Genomic DNA, 19110 nt, shown 5'->3' with positions numbered 1-19110 from the left:
CCCTATTCATGTCAAGGCTCTGGACACTGACTAAGGGCCCTATTACACAGGGCGATTATTGTGCAAAAATCGTAATTTTGTTCAAATTAAAGCTACAATCTTTACGTGTGTATGCAGGTACCGATCAAACAGCTAACAAGAAGTCGCTCATGAATCGTTAATCATATCTTTCGAGCCGACTCTAAAATCATTGTTAATTGTTCGCTAATAGTTTGTCGTTCACTAAGGGGGGCATTTATTAAGTCCGGCGTTTTTTACGCCGGACTTAAAAATGCCCCCGCAGCTCCGGCGCTACGGAGATTTATGTAGAGGCGGACTGCCTCTACATAAATCCCGTGCGTGCCGGTGCGCACCGCCGAAAACCTACGCCAGCTGAGGACTGGAGTAGGTTTTCGGCGTATGTTTGGGCGGAACAGATGGTAAATCGCGCGGACTCTGAGTCCGTGCCCTCCGTTCCGCCCACTACACGCCCCCTTTCCGCCCCCCTGGCGTACTCAGCGGAAAGTGCCGATTTGCAAATATTTTATTCGCAGATCGGCCATTTGCATATAAAAAAATACGCAAATCGGCACTTTCCGCCGAAAATCATCCGTTCGCAGGATGATACATGTGGCCCTAAGTGTATTCAGTCAGGAGCGAACGATAACCAAGGATAGGACAGCTGCAATAACAATCATAACTAACGACTATCACTCTGGGTTTTGGTGAACAATGTCAGGTCGTTTGCAAAAACGCTTGTTTGTAATTGATTATCATTATTCGTAGAAAACAAAAAATCACTTTGTCTGATATGACCACTACACATAGGCTACCTACAAATGGTACTAAAGAGAGTTTTCTTTGCATATATTTTCCCAGAGAGCGTTGTCTGCACAGTCCCCAACTGTAACATATCTAACCTGCTGATTGCCCCCTATAGCGGCCGGGATCCTAAGGAGAAAAGTGTGTGTGTGTTACCTTCCTCCTTGGCGCCGCTCCCGCGCTGTTAGTCGGAGAAATCTTCACTCCTGTGTACTGTTAGGATCACTGCCGCATCATCGGCCCACTTCAATGGAGTGGGCGGGTTAGTTGACCCAGCAGTGATCCTAACAGTGCACCAAAGCAAAGATTACTCTGAATCCGGCGCCAATGACGAAAGTAACACACACACCTTCCTCCTCAGAGTCCCGGGTGCTATAGGGGCTATCGGCAGGTTAAATTTGTCTAAACTGCTGATGGTCCCCTCTTTAACAACAAGCACCCTGCATGACATTTCTTATAATATCTGAGCTTTTGATTCTGATTAATATGTATAGGAAATGACTCATAGCTGCAATGCATTGAAAATTGCTATGTATCCTAATTTGTATATTATCCTCACAGATCGCCCAGCAGGGTCTTTTCAGTGTAGTTTTAGATTATACGCTACACAAGAAATATGCAAATCAAAACATAAGAACATGTTTTTGGTTGCAGAATGGTTTGATGAAAAAAAATCAGACATATAATTACTTCCAATAGCAAGAAGAGCTCGGAAAAAATGTTATTATAAGCAGATTAGTCTCTCTCTGGAGACCCAGAGTCAGTATTAATTTTGTATCTCATGGTAAAATTGGGACTTTGAATAGTGGCTCACACAAAAAGGTTCATTTAAAATCCACAGAGGAAGAAGGAATTGCTCTGAGCTTTGTTTGTAGAAATGCAAATGTCCTCAACAAAGAGCAAAACAACAGTGAAGGCATCCCCTTGCAAATGTTCTGCACCAAAACATACCCCATGGCCAATGGCTGGCCCGTAACCCACCACGTACTTTGCTATTGACTTCTTCTATCTTTTATCTAAATTATATAATAATAATAATAATAATAATTATTATTATTATTATTATTATTATTATTATTATTATTTTATGTGTTTATTAAGCTAGGAGTAATGGATTTTAATTAATTTAGTCACATATCTAGAATGTCACAGAACCACACTACGCCATTACCAGCTCCTTAGGAATAGTAAGTGGCATTTTCTCGTTTTGAAACATATTGCTGTCTCTTCTTGCACCTTCTTATGTAAAATCCAAAGAAAGACCAGCTAAACCAGCCAATTTCAGCAAAATTAGCTAACTGTCTACTGTGTATGGAGGCCTGCAGAAAGGGATTAAAGGAGAAGTCTGGCAAAAAATTTTATTATGGTATTGTATTTTCCCAAAAAAGTTATACAAATTTTCAATATACACTTATTATGGGAAATGCTCATAAAGTGCTTTTTTCCTGCACTTACTACTGCATCAAGGCTTCACTTCCTGGATAACATGGTGATGTCAAGACCCAGCTACCAGAGTTGTGCATTTAATGGCAAATATTTGCTGTTATTTTAAAACAATGGCTGTTGTATTGAAATATTGGCCGTTATTTACTGTTATATGGCGGCCATCCACTCAATTTCAACATTGTGTGGACAGATCCTTTCTGTGTTTTTAATCTACTCCTGGTTTTGGTTGCAATATGAGGACCACAGTACTGACTGAAATATACGTAGTGTGAACCCAGCCCAAAGGAGTATTCCACTCACACATAACTTTTCATATGTTGCTGCCCATGGTGAGACTAACAATTCATTCCATACTTATTATCTATTCAGTTTCCTGCTCCCAGTCCTGAGCTGCTTCTTTCTTCTGAAGACACAAAAATCTTTGTGTGAGCTTTTCTCTCCGTCTCCCTCCCCCCTCTCCCTTCCGAGATGGCTGGTGTAAACAAGTCCCTATCTGCAACTTTGTAACTTCTTTGTAATGCTGGGAGGGTTAATCTGAGGTCAAGGTGGTGATGAACTCACTATCATTATCCCTCCCAGTATTACAAAGAAGCTACAAAGTTGCAGATAGGGACTTTTTACATCAGCCATCTTGTAAGGAAAGGGAGATCTAATACAGTTATCCCTCATGTAGTTTCTTTCCAGTCTTTCTGTGTCTCTTTGTCTCCCCCTCCCAACTCCCTTGTTGCCCCTCCCCTTTCCATAGGCATGTATGGGCAGCATGTAACTTGATCTCTTGTTGAGCTGCTAGTTCATCCTGTAAGCTTAAAATGGAATATTTTTTTGACAATGCCAACTTGGTTAGGATGAAGAATGGAGCTTAATAAGTAGAGAAAGCAATAGTTTTCTCTGCTAAGATATAGTACAAAGTTCACTCAATCACTCATATTAAGTTTGTTGAAACAGCGGTATCTATTTCCTTGCACAGTTCTTAAAGAGTACCTGGCATGAGGTACAAGTCTGGACCCGCCACAGCATGTAATCTATTTGCCCTCAGAAGTTTGGGTATCTATGGAGATGACTACACCGGGGTCATACACTTAACCCCAATTAGATCAGAATGTGGGTCACGCACAGTATTACCCAACGTGGTTGTTTCCTTGGATACCTGCACTTCTATTGGCAAATGGATTGCATGCCACATTGGGTCCAGGGGTTATCCAGCGTATCTTGCTGTTGTTAGGTAGAAAACAATTAATGAAAACCTGTGCTTACCTGCCTTTGCTCCCATGGTATCCTCCTGTGGTGTTGCTGGTGTCCCCTGCTGTCTGCTTACTCTAGAGACGAACTAAACGAAGCAATGGGGGGGGCCTAGGAAAGCCCCCAGTGCACCTAAGGAGCTAATTTAAATAATTTTACCTGTTAAAATTTCTCAAAAATGGCAGGACATAGAAGGATTACAAGAGCTGCACTGGATAGAGGAGGTAGGGGTCTCCCGGGAAGCGGATGGTTCTCCTTTAAAAGTTGCTTAATGCTAAACAACACCTTTAAGCCAGACAACCCAATATGAAAAAAAAAACTTCAACAAAACCCTCCTACACATCCACCTTTTACTCTTTACAACATATAACCTAGAGCTGCTTTTGCAATTCTATTGTTTGCAACTGGAAACAATGAACAAGCGTTTTAAATGAGACATCCCTAACCAGTGGTGAAGCCATTATGGAGGCAGGCCATGCAGCTGCTATGGGGCCTGGGTTTCCCCTGGCAGAGTGTGGCCTGCCTCCATGATACTAGCTGCAAGTTCGGTTTGTACATATGGGCAACCCCCCCTCCCCCAGGCAGCACTGAGAGTGGCTCTCACAGCACAACATCTCCCCTCGCTCCCGACCAGCATTTAGAGACCATCCTTTTCACTCAGGACAGCTCGACAACTCTCACAGGTCACCCTTCACACCTCCCCCCCTCAAGACGCTCTGAGCGCCGTACAATGGTGGGAAGGGTGGTCTGTGAGAGCCATCCTGGGGAAAGGGCTCACCTCTGTGGCCGGGGGTAGGGGGCAATGTTGCACTGTGAGAGCCTTTGAGCCGCTCTGACATCAGGGGGTTCTGTCACATACACTACCCCTAAACACTAGGATTCATGGGGCCCATACTGCTTTTTGCTATGGGGCCCCAAGAATCCTAAACCTTAAACCTTGAATCCCAAAACCTTGAAAAAACAATAATTACTCATCCACCATTACAATCGCCTCAACCACATCAATACATGCCGACTATTGCTTAGATCTCATGGACACTGATGAGGATCGTTATCTGCATACAACGTCCCTATGACAATGCTGCAGTTGTCATGGGGACTTCAGAACAAAGCAGCTGCAATTTTTACACCTACTGTATAACATCAGTGATATTTCCAAACAGCAACACTGAGGCTTTTATATATAACTCTATTACCGCTCCTCGTTTCCAACGAGCCCCGATAAAGTGACGCCTCTCCACTGGTCACATGAGTCACCATAAATATTGTTAATTCCGATTTGCTAATCATGACTTTGTTCCCGGTCCTATCTCTCTCCACGAGATTTCAATCAATTTACATTTTGCAGATAATTACGTTCTTATTTCCTGCGCAGACACAGTCATTAGAAAGACATAATCACCGCCATCATGCATAATGCTAATAAAAGTCGCCGTAATGAATAAACCAAGTGTGTTTTCAGAGAAGAAAATGTCACGTAAATTGTATGAATTTTACTAGCTGCTGAAATCCTTTCTTTAATGAGACTGTAAAATATATTATGGCGTATCGAACCATGGAGAAGAATAAGTGGCCAGATATAAATCTGTTTCTCTAGCGAGATGTTGTTGTTATTTTTTTTAATGCAGAGGTGTTGTGTTGATGAATATCATGGCTGCCTCTTCTTGTTTGCAGGTTTCTCTCACTCAGCATTTACATTCGGGATTGAAAGCCACATCAGTCAGTCCAACATCAATGGGACACTAGTGCCACCTGCAGCTCTCATCTCCATCCTGCAGAAAGGTTTACAGTATGTGGAAGCTGAGATCAGCATCAATGAAGTAAGTGCCTTCATTTAAAGCATCTTAATGACACAGCACTAATATAGCAGAAGTACATTAGCTTGCTGGAAGTGTCCCTAGACTTTCCTTAAGAACATAATATAGGAACAACCCAAAAGCGAAACTGTTCTTTGCAGCAACAATCTCTTCCAACTCGAAGTAATGGCAAGAATATAAATTAAAGGGAATGTGTCATCAGATAATGACTTATGGTTTAAATAATGCTTTTATGTTAAACCTATTATAAATTATAAAATATAAAAAATGAGAATATATAAAATATATATAAAATGATAAAATATGCTCAGTAATGTTTCACATTTATTTTAAGGGGACATACTCTGTCTATTGGTGTCTATGTCCATGAGTCTTTCTGTAAAGAATGTTACTAAATGCTGTTAAAACAGCTGAGGCAATATGGCAGCACTCATTACAGTGTACAAAAAGTGGAATAAAAGAAATTACAGTTAGAAAATAGAAACAGCTGAGAATAAAAGAACAACTTTAAGCGCTGAATTACACAGACCGATGACTATAGTCAAGGAGCGCCGATATTGCATATTGGCACTTATTATCTGAGCCTATTACACGTCTCGATGATCGTGCAGCAAGGGCTGTATATATATCATTAACAATGTTTGTGCTTCAAAAGTGTAAAATCAAAGTCCATACATTACCTGTCCACGCTCCCTGGTGTTCTCTTAGCTTCTCTGTGCCACTGTTAAAGCTTCTACACTGGTTGGCCAGTCATTAATAAAGACAACGATCAGCCAATGTGCTGTCTCTTCGTGCTTTTCTTAAAGGTAGGATAAATACTTAGGTTATCTTAACCCCTTTAGGACCATGTGAATTTTTATTTTTGCGCTTTTGTTTTTTCCTCCTTGTGTTTAAAAGGCCGTAGCACTTCCTTTTTTTCACCTATAGGCCCACACAAACACTTATTTTTTTGCCACTAATTGTACTTTGCAATGACAATCTTAATTTTTCCATAAAGTATGCTGCAAAACCGGGAAAAAAATATTTGTGCAGTGAAATTGAAAATAAAACCCAATTTTTTTTTATTTGGGGGGGGGTTTGTGTTTACACCGTTTGTCCTATGGTAAAACTGACATGTTATCTATGTTTCTCAAGTCAGTACGATTACAACGATATGTAACTTGTATAACTTTTACTTGATTTGATGGCTTTTAAAAAATTTAAACCTTTTAAAAAATCTAAATGCTCCTTAAAATGTAAATACATATATGATTGCTATATACATGCTTATAGCGCTTTTGTCCTTTGGTCTATAGGGCTGGTTGAGGTGTCATTTTTTGCGCCTTGATCTGTACTTTTTATTGGTACCTGGATTGCATATATGCAACTTTTTGATCGCTTTTTATTACAATTTTTCTGGATTTAATGCGACCAAAAATGCGCAATTTTGCGCTGTGGCGGAAGATCAGGAATGTGATAATTTAATAGTTCAGGCAATTACGCATGCGGCGATACCAAATATGTTTATTTATTTATTTATTTTTATTTATAAAATGGGAAAAGAGGGGTGATTTAAATTTTTATTAGGGGAGAAGTTTTTTTATTACTGAAAAATTGTTTTTTTTACACAGTAATTACAAGTCCCGTATATACACAGCATTGATCTCCCATTGAGATCAAAGCTGCTTATATAATAGAGCACCAATCCATTAGATTGGTGCTCTGTTGGTCTGGTCTGCTGCAGTAGCAGATTATAACAGGTCCATTTCCAGTGGTAGCCCAGGGCCCTGAGCTCCTGGGGGCCTATGGCCACCTAAAAAGACTTATACTTACAATGGTGTACTGTTTCCAGGCTACTGCTGCCATAGTTACAGTGGGGTGGAGGGCCTAGGCCTAGTGAACAGCCCAGGGCCTATGGTAAAGTTAGTTCACCCCTGTGCACCATCTAATCCGAGTACAGCCCCTGCAACTTGTGCTAACCAGAAGGACTCTGTGCTACAGGTTTCCTTTACTGTAGACATTAAATTGAATTATTACTACCTGAGATTTTCTAATAAAAGCTTGAAAATGTTTCTCTGAGCCAGTGACTGCCCTGCAGCATAGACCAATGTGATTGGATATGAGTAATGTCTATAAATGATTTTGCTATCATCATACACTTGATATGCCGTAGCTCAGAAAACAAAGCTCCATGTTATTCTGATAATCTTCCATCCTAGATGGGCTGTCTGCACAGCCATGGTGACCTGTAACTGTATAACCACATTGGGCTCTGAGTATTATTGCAGATTCCCTTTATATTGTATGAGTCACATACCTGATTGCTTACTCAGTCTACTCCGAGCAGCCTGAAATATAATCACAATGTCACTATGTCTAAACGCAGCCCGACTCCCTTAGGGTCCAGGTTTTCTTTACAGAATTGAAGCAAAAATAGAAAGTCAATTTAGAACACACATATAACCTACGCAGATAACTTGATTCAGAGAGCATTTACAATCAATCCATATTCATACAAGGATGCAGTCAACTTACATGTATATAGATAGAGTGTGGGTATAAAATAAAGCTTTTATTCATAGTTTAGGTCCAGATGCATACATCTATGACTACATATAAAACTAGCGCTCTGCTGTGTTTTGGTTGTTTTGGTGTTTTGATTTCCCAGGGGGCAATGTTCTAGAATACACTAACGTCGAGACACGTGATGGTGTCTCTGCAGTGTTTTGGTTGACCTCCCTGAGGTCAACCAGTGTCCTTTTACATGCACTTACTAGACATTGCTCCTACTAACCAGAATCCTACTCCACACTGATGAGGGAAAAATACCCCGAAACAGCTGTCTGTGGATGCATACCTTGCTTGGGTGTTTTCCTTGATTGGAGACATTCCATGGCTTGGTTGTTCCTTCCCGCAGGAAGGTCTGGCTAGTTCACTGATGTCAAGACACATGATGGTGTCTCTGCAGTGTTTTACATATGTAACTAGGGCCTGGCAATATTATCATGCCTCTGATTCTCTGCAACATCCCCCAATATTGCAAGTTGTGTATAACAAACATAGTTGCAGAGATAGAGGGCCTAAGGGGATTTAACAAAAATCAACAAAGTCAACATAACACATCCTTATGGATTTGACAATGGAGGTGGAAAGTAAGTGATTCCGACAGATGGAAAGATATACACGATTCCTGCTTTTACCACTATCGTGATTTATTTAAATGCTTATTAGCACATAAACCTTACACCTTTTACATATAAGTAATACAGGACCCATATAAAGAGTCACTGTCATTGAAAATAAGTTTTGAGTTGCCATCAGACATGGGAGAAGTTACTGATCGCAGCGGGTCTCACTGCTTGGACCCGCTGTGATCAGGAGATATAGCCGGACAGAGAGCTCGACTGCCGTGCTATTCCATCTCCTGGTCAGCTAATTCTGACATTGAATCCATAAGACTTCATTGTCAGAATTAGTGAGTGGTCGGGGAGTGGATCGCACTGCTGCCACATACTTCTGTACCGGATTATGTAATACAGAATTTGATGTCCAAAGAGCCATGTCAGGGATGGCAGGCATGTCAGGTTACATATTGACTGCCCAAAACTTGTGTTAATCCGGTGCCAGATGCCTTGCAAAGGCATAAACCCGTCTGTTTATCAAAACACATGCATGCTTGGTAAAGCCAAGACCACCGGTGTATGTGGCAGGTACCAAGGCAAAACCATACCCCATGCAAAACCAAAACCATACCCCATGCAATGTACAGTAACTACATTACAATAAGTCACTGTACCATCAGAAACAATAGGTGTGGTTTCACCCACAAACAATGATCGCAACTTGATACCCACCCTCTTGTGTTGAAAGGTTTAATCATTGAGTAATGACCCCATTGAAATCAATTGAAGACTCCAGCATTTAACCAGTTGACCCCTGCTTGGTGGAGGGAGGGTGTCTGGATGTATAAACGAAATGTACAAAAATTAAAAAGAAAAAATGCAACAGTTTACTGCAAGACACATTAGAATTATGGCGGTATGCCATCAATTGACGACACCCTGATGCTCAATTAAGCATGCTTGCTCAGTACTATTGAACATACATTTCAGATAGCTATCAACCAAATGCTTAAAGGGGGATTATCAATGGAGTGGGCGGGCCAGATGACACTGTGAGGGTGGGGCAGTGCTCCTAGCAGTGCTCCTGGACAAAGATTATGCCAACTAACAGTGCGGGAGGTAAGTCACATATCTTCCTCCTTAGCATCCCAGCACTATAGGGGACTATCAGCAGATTCATCTAACCTGCTGATAGTTTCTCTTTAACAGGCCAACAGCTATCTATCCCAATCCCCATATATACAAGAAAGCATGTATACTGAACCTCTGGAGGCATCTTGTTATCTCAAGACCAAAAATAAATTTCAGCATGCCCGATTGATGGCCTATCCTGCCAAGATTGTCATCCAATGTAATTTGTAAGATGAATTTCCCTCCATTTGTTACTTTTTTGCTGTTGTTACCCACCTCTGCCCACAAAGGGTTAAATCACGAGATCTTTTATACCGAGTATTTTGTTTTCCTAAATTAGTTATATAATTCAATTCAAAGAGAAAGATATAATCACGTTTTAAGGGCGGTAAATGTATGTTTGTGAACGAATACTGTTTTCTTATCAAGTGGAGCACTGTAATTTTCTTATCACCCGTCTTTTGTCCACAATTATCAGCTATTTTTTGATAATAGCAGTTTTATAATTACTTTCCAAAGTAAAGAAAGAAAAATAGAGGGAAATGACATTAGCACGGAGAAGTCTCCGAAAGGTCTAATTATGTAATTCAATTTCTCTACACCTCTCTACAAGAAAGCCTATAATAAAATGGAAAGGAGATCATATATATTAGAGGAATAACCAGCAGCTGTACACCGAGGTGCCGGTGCGGATGTGGCCTATAATCTATCACTATGTCTGTTGTTATTATTATTAGCCGGTGTATATTATGGAGGTTACCGAAATCTCTCTATGGTTTTTAGTTGGTTCTTAAATTATACTTGCATGAAATATTACAAAGGATTTTATATGCAATAAAACTGGATTCATCCAGCCTGTGCTTAAATCGTGTTGGCGTATATAATTTGAAACTTTAATCTTGTATGGAACTGTACATTAGTAAAAAAAAAATGTATTTGAAACATTTCTATAGTTAGGGTATGAATTACATGGTGGTACAGAGCTACTGGGCATGTGTGACCAATTATGTGGACACATTGGGAGACATTGATGAATGTTACGGTCGGTGCGTACGCCAGGCGTAGATTCACTTTTAAAAGGTGTGACTTTGGCCAGAGGAAAGTGGTCGGGGCCTAATTTAAGACTGCACGCACGATAGATCACTGTATTGTTCGTGCGGCCATTAACGTACATGGTTATCAGCTGCACATCTCTTTTTGAGAAATTTGCGGCTGCTAATGATAAATTTTACCACCGCACAAAAGATCTAATCAGCTCATCTCTGATAGGCCGATTATTGACCTAAAGAGCGTTTCTATGAACGCTCGTTCACAACTATCAGCTCCTGTAAAAGGGCCTTAAGAATGTAAAAAGTATGTGACAGCAATCTCTAGACAGGTGCTTTTTTTAAATTACCTTGTACAAACTAATGAAAAATAGTGTCTAGTGTCCTGTGCTCTGGGGGACCTTACACAATAAACAGGCCGGCCATTGAACATTGTACTTTAATACTTTAATGGGGTTTGTCCACAAATCGTAGCTGATTGCTAAAGGGTCACAGCATGATTGTTGAGGGACTGATCTAACAAGAAGGATTGCCTCAAGTGGTCAATTCCTTTACTTTTTAAAACATGCTGAAAGAAATAATCATAGAGCTGAAGGGTGTATGTTTGGGTGGAGTGAATCACGTTGTAGTAAAATAAATAAGGCTGCATGGAAAACATGGGTACAGCCATAGGAAGAGGACTCTCTAGGGACGCGTCCAACTTCTTCAGCCATCGGTAATCAAATGCCGAAGGATTGGATTCGAGCATGCTCGAGTTGCACTTATTTATAATTATGGTCTTACATTGAACTCATAACTACATATGAACTTTTTTTTATTTAGGATGGCACAGTCTTTGATGGACGGCCGATAGAGTCACTGTCTCTGATTGATGCCGTGATGCCAGATGTGGTACAGACAAGACAACAAGCCTTCAGAGAGAAGCTGGCCCAACAGCAAGCTGCATCCACAGCATGTGCACCAAGTGCAGCGCCCGTCACCACCGCGCCAGCAGCTCCTGCACAACAACAGAACACACCAAAGAATGGAGCAGCCACTGTGAATGGTGAAGAAAATGGGGCACATGCAATAAGTAAGTATATGGAAACCTTTAAGCAATTTGGTTGTATCTCTGCCCTAGACTGTTCACGTCCTTTTAGTCAATTACTTAGCGTAAGTACATAACATATTTTAGGGCTCTATAGATACAAGAGAAATCTACTGAGTTCTAGACTACATTCCACAACCTCTATACTTGCTATTATTTGGGATAGAAGGGGGAACCGCTTCAGATAGGATATTGGAGAGAGGGGCTGGGGGCCAGACTGAATGTCAGAGGTTTGGTCCAATCATGCCCCAGACCAGGACCCAGACATCACATAAGAATTTTTCAGACTCCCCCTACTGCATTTGCTATGTCTATTTAGATTTGGCTAGCGGTTATCCTTTGCTATTTTGATCTTCTGACCTCTGGATCACCTCTCTCTGACTGCACTCTCTTACTGACGTGGTACTGTATTTGCTATCTCCATTTTTTACTTCTTTTTGCCTGACCATCCCTTGTTGTGTTTGTTTGTCTTGTTTGGTTGTTGTGTGCACTGTGTGACATAGTGGGGACTTTTGCTTAGTTGTCGTTGACCACCTAGTAGGCCAGAAGTAAGCATGGAAAATAGCATGGACAATTCTGAGGTGCTTGCTCTAGGGTTCACTGTTTGGGTGGGTTCACACTACAGAATAGGGGTGGAAAACCTGCCACGGATTTTGTCGTTCGCTCCCGTTTGCACCCACGCACATCTCCACCGGTCCCATAGACTTCATTCTGTGGTCAGGCAGATTCAGCCGTCTTCCCAGAGTATGAACAGGTTCATTCTTTGGGCGGACTTCGTAATCTTCCTGGGCATAGAATGGAGTCTATGGCACAGGCAGAGGTGGGTGTGGGCAGGGGTGAGCTACGGAATCCATGGCGGGTGATCTGCCCGGATTCCTAAGTGCGCACATACCCTCACATGTCAATTCTTTGGGTGTATGGCGGAATTCGCCCTACCATAGAATAGAATCTACGGCACAGGCGGAGATGCAAGCGGGAGCACATGGGGGCAAGTGGCGGAATCTGCAGCCGATTAACTGCCTGGATTCCGAAGTGTGAACCCCCCTCTTTGCCTTCCCTGTCTGATATTATTAGGCTTAGAGCTTACAGTCCTGACAAAGATATTTGGACATTTTCTTACTGCAGATCCTCTATAACGGCAGGCCAGAATGGGCACATATTTCTGATTAATCCCTAGATTCATAACTACATCATGCCTTTGTAAAATTATGTTTCTAAGTGCCTTTATCCTTGGAGTTTTCATAAAGCAAGTTCAATATAAAATGCTGCCTGTCATAGGAAGTTATTGGAAGTTTTATATTTCAATTTTATTTTAGTATTTGCATTAAGTTAAACATAGAAATAGAGCAGACTTACAAATGACTCTTCCATTCCAGCCACTGACAGGACCATTATATAACAATTGAGTGATATTCGACACATAACAAGATTCTCATGTATTTTGCAGATAACCATGCAGAACCGATGGAAATTGATGGCGATGTGGAAATTCCATCAAACAAAGCAACGGTCCTTCGCGGACATGAATCAGAGGTATTCATATGTGCCTGGAATCCAGTCACTGATCTTCTAGCATCTGGGTAAGTCATTTAAATACCAGTTAGGTTATAGCAGACATTTTGGACAAAAAGGAAAAGAATAGGTTATATGTAATTCTATTGTAAATTGTTTTGTAAAATTATTGTAAATGGGAATTCAGAAAATCAGGGTAGAAAAAAAGTAAGGCTTTGTAGAGCTGAAAAGATTAAGAGAAATTGTAAGCAAAGTAGTGGATCCCAATGCCAAGCAGCAGCTGCAAAAGTCGAAGAAATCTAAGGTTAAAGCGACTCTGTACCCACAATCTGACCCCCCCCCCCCAAACCACTTGTACCTTTGGATAGCTGCTTTTAATCCAAGATCTGTCCTGGGGTCCGTTCGGCAGGTGATGCAGTTATTGTCCTAAAAAAGTACTTTTAAACTTGAAGCCCGTGCCAAACGGGAGTATCTGTGCCCTAACTTTGCACAACCCCTCCATCCCTCCTCCCCGCCCTCCTCATCATTAGGATTGTTCCAGGCAGATTGCCTCCTATTCCCCACCTGTGACAGCCCGGCACATGATCTGGATCATTAAGGACCTGTGCAATGCTCAGCATGGAGAAAATGTTCCAGTGGCATTCCTAATGATGAAGAGGGTGGGGAGGAGGGGCGGAGGGGTGGTGCAAAGTTAGGGCACAGATGCTCCCATTGGGCACAGGGCATCAAGTTTAAAAGTATTTTTTTAGGACAATAACTGCATCACCTGCCGAACGGACCGCAGGAGAGACCTTGGATTAAAAGCAGCTATCTGAAGGTACAAGTGGTTTGGGGGGGTCAGATTGTGGGTACAGAGTCGCTTTAAAGAAAATGCAGATGAAACCATGATTCAAATAAAAATATATTGATCCCACAGGCAGTTAATACCTTTAGATATAGAGTAGAGATGAGCGCAACACAAGCATGCTCTAGTCTGAATGCTCAGTAATTGGTTACCGGTGGCTGGAAAAATTGGATGCAGCCATAGGGAATCCTGGAAAATATGGATACAACCATGGGCCAGTTACTAATAAATAATCAATTTTTTTATTTTTATTTCTCTCTTTTTCATTTTCTAACTGTAATGTTTTTAGCTTGGGGGGGGGGGGGGGTTACATTATTATGGGGGCTCATATATTGCCTGAGCTTCTGCTCTACTGTGTTAACTACATTTAGATTATGGACACAGGAAACAATAGTCTGAAGCTAACTCACTGACCTGTGCAGAGGTCAGTGTGCGAGTATGGGGAAAAGGAGCCTTATTATGACCATATTCTATTATGAATGGCCTGATCCCATCTTACCTATCACTGTCACTTTTCACTATAATTCTGTGTATGGAGAGGAGACTGCTGTAAAGTGATCACTACAGAACAGGAAGTGGCAGCTTATTATTAGGCTTAGTGGCTAGAGTACAAACTGTAAGATGTATTTTAAAGTATTAAAAAAAAGAGGGGTGGGGGTCACCAACAATTCTTTACATTTTTAACATTAACATTTTATTTGAACAATAGGTTATGTTCTAATTATACATTTCCTTTCAGACTTATAAAATTAACATTTAGAGGGAAATTTATCAAGGTGTGCGCCTAGCACAGACTTGTAAAAAAAAATACAGATTTTTGTATAAAGTTATGTAAATATTTTGCTACACCTTCACACAGGCAAAAATGTACAAATAGGTATAGTCTAGATTGGAAGTTGAGTAGCCATGTTTTTATTCATCCTGTATTCTAAATACCACCCTTTATTATAGTTGAGAGCTGTATTCACATGTTTTCTGGCTTACATTGGAAGCAATCCACAAGCATTCTATATCAGTCCTAACAGATTTAGAGGGTTAGTTTTTTCCAGATTATATTGGATTGGCCCCCAACGTCTTCATTAAAGTCTGCACTGAATGCAAATCCCCTAGCTTTGTGCAGACATTGAACTTACAGAGAATGCTGGGAAATTTTCTCACATATTTGGGAAAAAGGTGCTGTCCATATGGTATTCAGCAATTTTCTAGTCCCAAGTTCCTGGTATGTTTAATTATTCCTCTTCATTTTTAAAATGTATGTTTATTATGAGTAGACAGAATAATTGATGTACAGCTCGCATCATTTATGCAAGCACAGGCTTAGTCAGCTGTTTTATAAATTTAAATTTATAAAGGGAGCTACACTTATGTGCAACCACTTTTCCATTCATTCCACACTTTGCAACTTGGAGTATTTTACCAGGCATGATAGGTGATGAGATCCATTCTGGAGATTTATTTTGGTCCATGAGTTGTGATCTGCACCTATTAGACATTTATAGTATTTTTGTGAATAAGTGAAAAATGTCTATAATGGGAATAACCCTTCTCATTGTACAGTATCTTAACCCTCTCCTGCCACCGCGCTGTAAATTAACGTCGCTGCAGCCTATGCCTGATGCTGCAGCGACGTTAATTTATGATTCAGGATGACACAGGCACAGGAGCTGCGCCTGTGTCATCCGCTGCGGGTCCCGGCTATCAGTGATAGCCAGAGACCCACCGCAACTCTCAGCCACAGAGCCGCGCTCTGGTGCTGAGAGTTAACCCTATAGATACTGTGGTCAGAGTATCTACAGAGGGAGAATTCTCTGTCCGGTGTCCATCAGGGCTCTGCGAGGTGATCACAGAGCCCCGATGGTAGCCATGGAAACCAGAAGCCTCAGGATCGCCCCCTCCCCTCTCTCCCCTGCTGCTTTCACAAGATTGTAACAGCAGCAGGGACAGAGGAGAGGGGGCAGACATACGGACATCAGCTTATGGGATCATTATAATCCCATAGGCTGATGTTCTAAAATGACCTGGGCCTTGAGGAATCAATGACCCCAGGTCGTGAAAGGGTTAACATTATAACAAGTGTTAAAGGGATTGTCTGGATGTTTCAAAAATAAAGCATACTCACCTGCCCTTAAACACTGACATGGCCTATTTCTGCTGCTCTTGACTTTTTCCTGGTTCTGATAACATGCTGAACCTACAGGAACTGTTGGTCAACCAATCAATGGTAACCGCTAGAGCCAACTATTGGCTGAGCAGGCAGATCCAAGACATGTTGTCATCAGAACAACAGAAGAGGGGTGTTGGGGAAGGTGAGTATGCTGTATTTCTGCAAGACTAAGGGCTCTTGGTAAAAAAAACTTCATCCCCAGGCAACCCCTTTAAATTAAGTTTAAGGGCCCTATTACACAGAGCGATAATCAGCCAAATCAGATAGTCAGCTGACAGGCCGATTAGCCAATCACAGGCTGCGGCGGTCCCATCCTGTGATTGGCTGAGCAGCCTGTAAACTGTCATACCACTCAGACACTGCTGCAGGAAGCTGCGGGCACAAGAGAAAAGACCAAGAGCGGGGAGAATTAAGGTATCAGGGTTTTGACCAAGGGCTGCATTAACACTGCTAACAATGTCCATGCAGCCCTTATTAGCCCTGATTATCAGGCCGTCTAATAGGTCCAGTAAACAAGCGCTTGTTCGCAAAAACGATCGGGCTGTAGTCGGCTCATGTATTAGGACCCTAACTCTAGAAGCTGCCTAGGGTCTTTTATCAGAATAAGCAAACACTTGGCCACAACAATTCCTATATCATCCTGACATAGCAAAGCGGTGTATTAAAATACAAAATCATCCAAACACCCTGTATAATAGCATTGTCATTGTGGATTGAGCTTTTGTCGTTGAGCTGTATAGATACAACTCTATTACCACATTCATATTTTCTGTGCTGATCATAATTTTAGCTCCGGGTATTCACAGCACTGCTCACATTCATTTCACATTCTGTGTATTACTGAGCAGAATAATAAGCCAGAAATAACGGAATGATTTATTGTTAACTAAGGATATTGCTCATATTCTTTCCCCCACTTAGCAGCAGGTTGATGGTGTCCTTATATAACTAATATATAATAAAGGAATAGCTTGGAGTTGTCAGCTCTGCTTCTATGATATAACCTATTTACCTTTTGCAGATTTATGACCAATGATGTTCTCCTTAGAGCTCCACGTTTTAATATTAGTCTAACATATTTGTAGTACTTTTTCATTACCTCTTAATGTATGTTACAGGAATTTTTTACACTGTGTAGCAGAGATGAAATATCTAAAACTGGGTTCACACTGTGTTTTTGCAGTCAATTTTTTTTTCCGTCCGTTTTATGCAAAAAAAGGATGAAAAACAGATGCATTTTTGTGCATCCATTTTGATCTGTTTTTATCACGGACTTCCACTATAAAAAAAAGGATCAAAACACATCCGTCTTTTAGCGTCCACAAAAATGTGGTAGTTTTTGTGTACGCTAAAAAAAAGGGATGCGTTTTGATCCGTTTTTTTTATTATGGAAGTTAATAAACAGGTGAAAACGGATGCACACAAATACATCTGACCGCCTCACTATTCTCTATGTAATCCATAATTAAATAGGATATAAAAATCACCATTTCTTTCTTTCTTTTATTGCAAATTAAAGATCAGGGGATTCAACAGCAAGAATATGGAATTTGAATGAAAATAGTAGTAGCAACTCCACTCAGCTAGTTTTACGGCACTGTATACGGGAAGGTGGACAAGATGTTCCAAGCAACAAAGACGTAACCTCGTTGGACTGGAATGTAAGTTATATAAGTCCCACATTGCAAATTGATGGTTTTCACCTTGATCTTTATAATATTTTTAAATTGTTAATTTATTAATTTAATTATTATTATGTTTTCAATCTTTAATAAGATTTCAAATAGGTTTCAAATATACTGGGGTTGGGGAGATTTTTCAATTGATGTACAATTAAGAGCAAAAGGTTTTTTGAACAGTTAAAGTAACTTTTACTGAAATAGTAATGCACTCAGTACAGAGCTGTAATTCCAGGGTCTCAGGTGTTGATACTAATAGTTTTTATTATTTTGTTATCCAACAGGCTGATGGCACTCTCTTAGCTACAGGTTCTTATGATGGCTTTGCGCGAATCTGGACACAGGATGGTAATTGCATTTTTTTATTATTTTTTTTTATCCTTTTATGGGATTTTTCTACTGAAAAACCATTAGAGCTGACTTTGTACAGATCACAGTACAAGGATAGTTATTTGGAACAGTACAGCATGTGCATTCCATACCTTTTTGCTTTATTGGTAAACTACATGTGCAAAGGTTTTAGTGGACAGAATGTTTTACTTCTATTGATGTTGAGCCTTATTTCTTAAACTCTAAAACTTCAAAATACTTTTTTTTTTTTATTAACCCTTCTCTCTAAAATGACACCCAATCCTATACTATCAATGACTAGTATAGAAATATACTATATAGTGTATGTCTCTTACCTTCCTCCTCGGCACGGTTCCAGTGCAGTTAGTAATTTGCTCCACAGTCCGGTGAGACCATGTGGAGTACTGGTGCACCCATTAGAAGCACAACCATCCCCCATAGTGCCGATCCAACTCTCCCCCCGGCTGGCCCACTCCATTCATTATTATTAGAAAGGGGCAGGCCGGCCGGGGGCGGATCAGCGCTAACGCATGCCCCAGTGCTCCCAACGGTCTTACAGTACAGGGGAGCATACAACTATCTGCACCAGAACAGCACAGAGAAGAAAGGTAAAAGACTTACCTTCCTCCTCTGCATCTCTTCTGCTATGGGGACAAATCAGTAGGTTTCCTTTTAAGGCTATGTTCACACTACGTATGAGTCCGGCCGTAGTTCGTACGCAGCTGTACATGTGCGGCTGAAAGTACGGCCGTGGGAAAAAGACATGCGGCCGGATTGCGAACATGCGGGCGAACCGCGAACATACACCCGTAGTAGAGTTATGCTTCCCTAGCTTGTTTCGAAGCGATCTGAAACAGGTAATTTACTTGGAAATCTTCGCCCAGCCCAATAA

At 41.0% G+C, this 19110-nt stretch overlaps 1 protein-coding gene across 3 annotated transcripts in view; it reads left to right on the top strand.

Moving 5' to 3' along the window:
* TBL1X (transducin beta like 1 X-linked) overlaps positions 1-19110 on the top strand; it is a 223899-nt gene that overhangs the window by 183762 nt on the left and 21027 nt on the right. For 2 of the 3 annotated variants that reach the window (XM_069946043.1, XM_069946044.1), the window contains exons 5-9: positions 5161-5306; positions 11404-11653; positions 13116-13248; positions 17708-17849; positions 18152-18215. In XM_069946043.1, the coding sequence (XP_069802144.1) occupies positions 5161-5306; positions 11404-11653; positions 13116-13248; positions 17708-17849; positions 18152-18215 (735 nt within the window). Of the gene's footprint in view, positions 1-5160; positions 5307-7264; positions 7284-11403; positions 11654-13115; positions 13249-17707; positions 17850-18151; positions 18216-19110 lie in introns of those variants that run through there. The other variant, XM_069946045.1, reaches the window with a different exon arrangement.

This window comes from Dendropsophus ebraccatus, chromosome 11 (assembly GCF_027789765.1).
Source record: "Dendropsophus ebraccatus isolate aDenEbr1 chromosome 11, aDenEbr1.pat, whole genome shotgun sequence".
Classification (NCBI taxonomy): Eukaryota; Metazoa; Chordata; class Amphibia; order Anura; family Hylidae; genus Dendropsophus; species Dendropsophus ebraccatus.
This window is presented reverse-complemented; position numbering and strand designations above follow the sequence as displayed.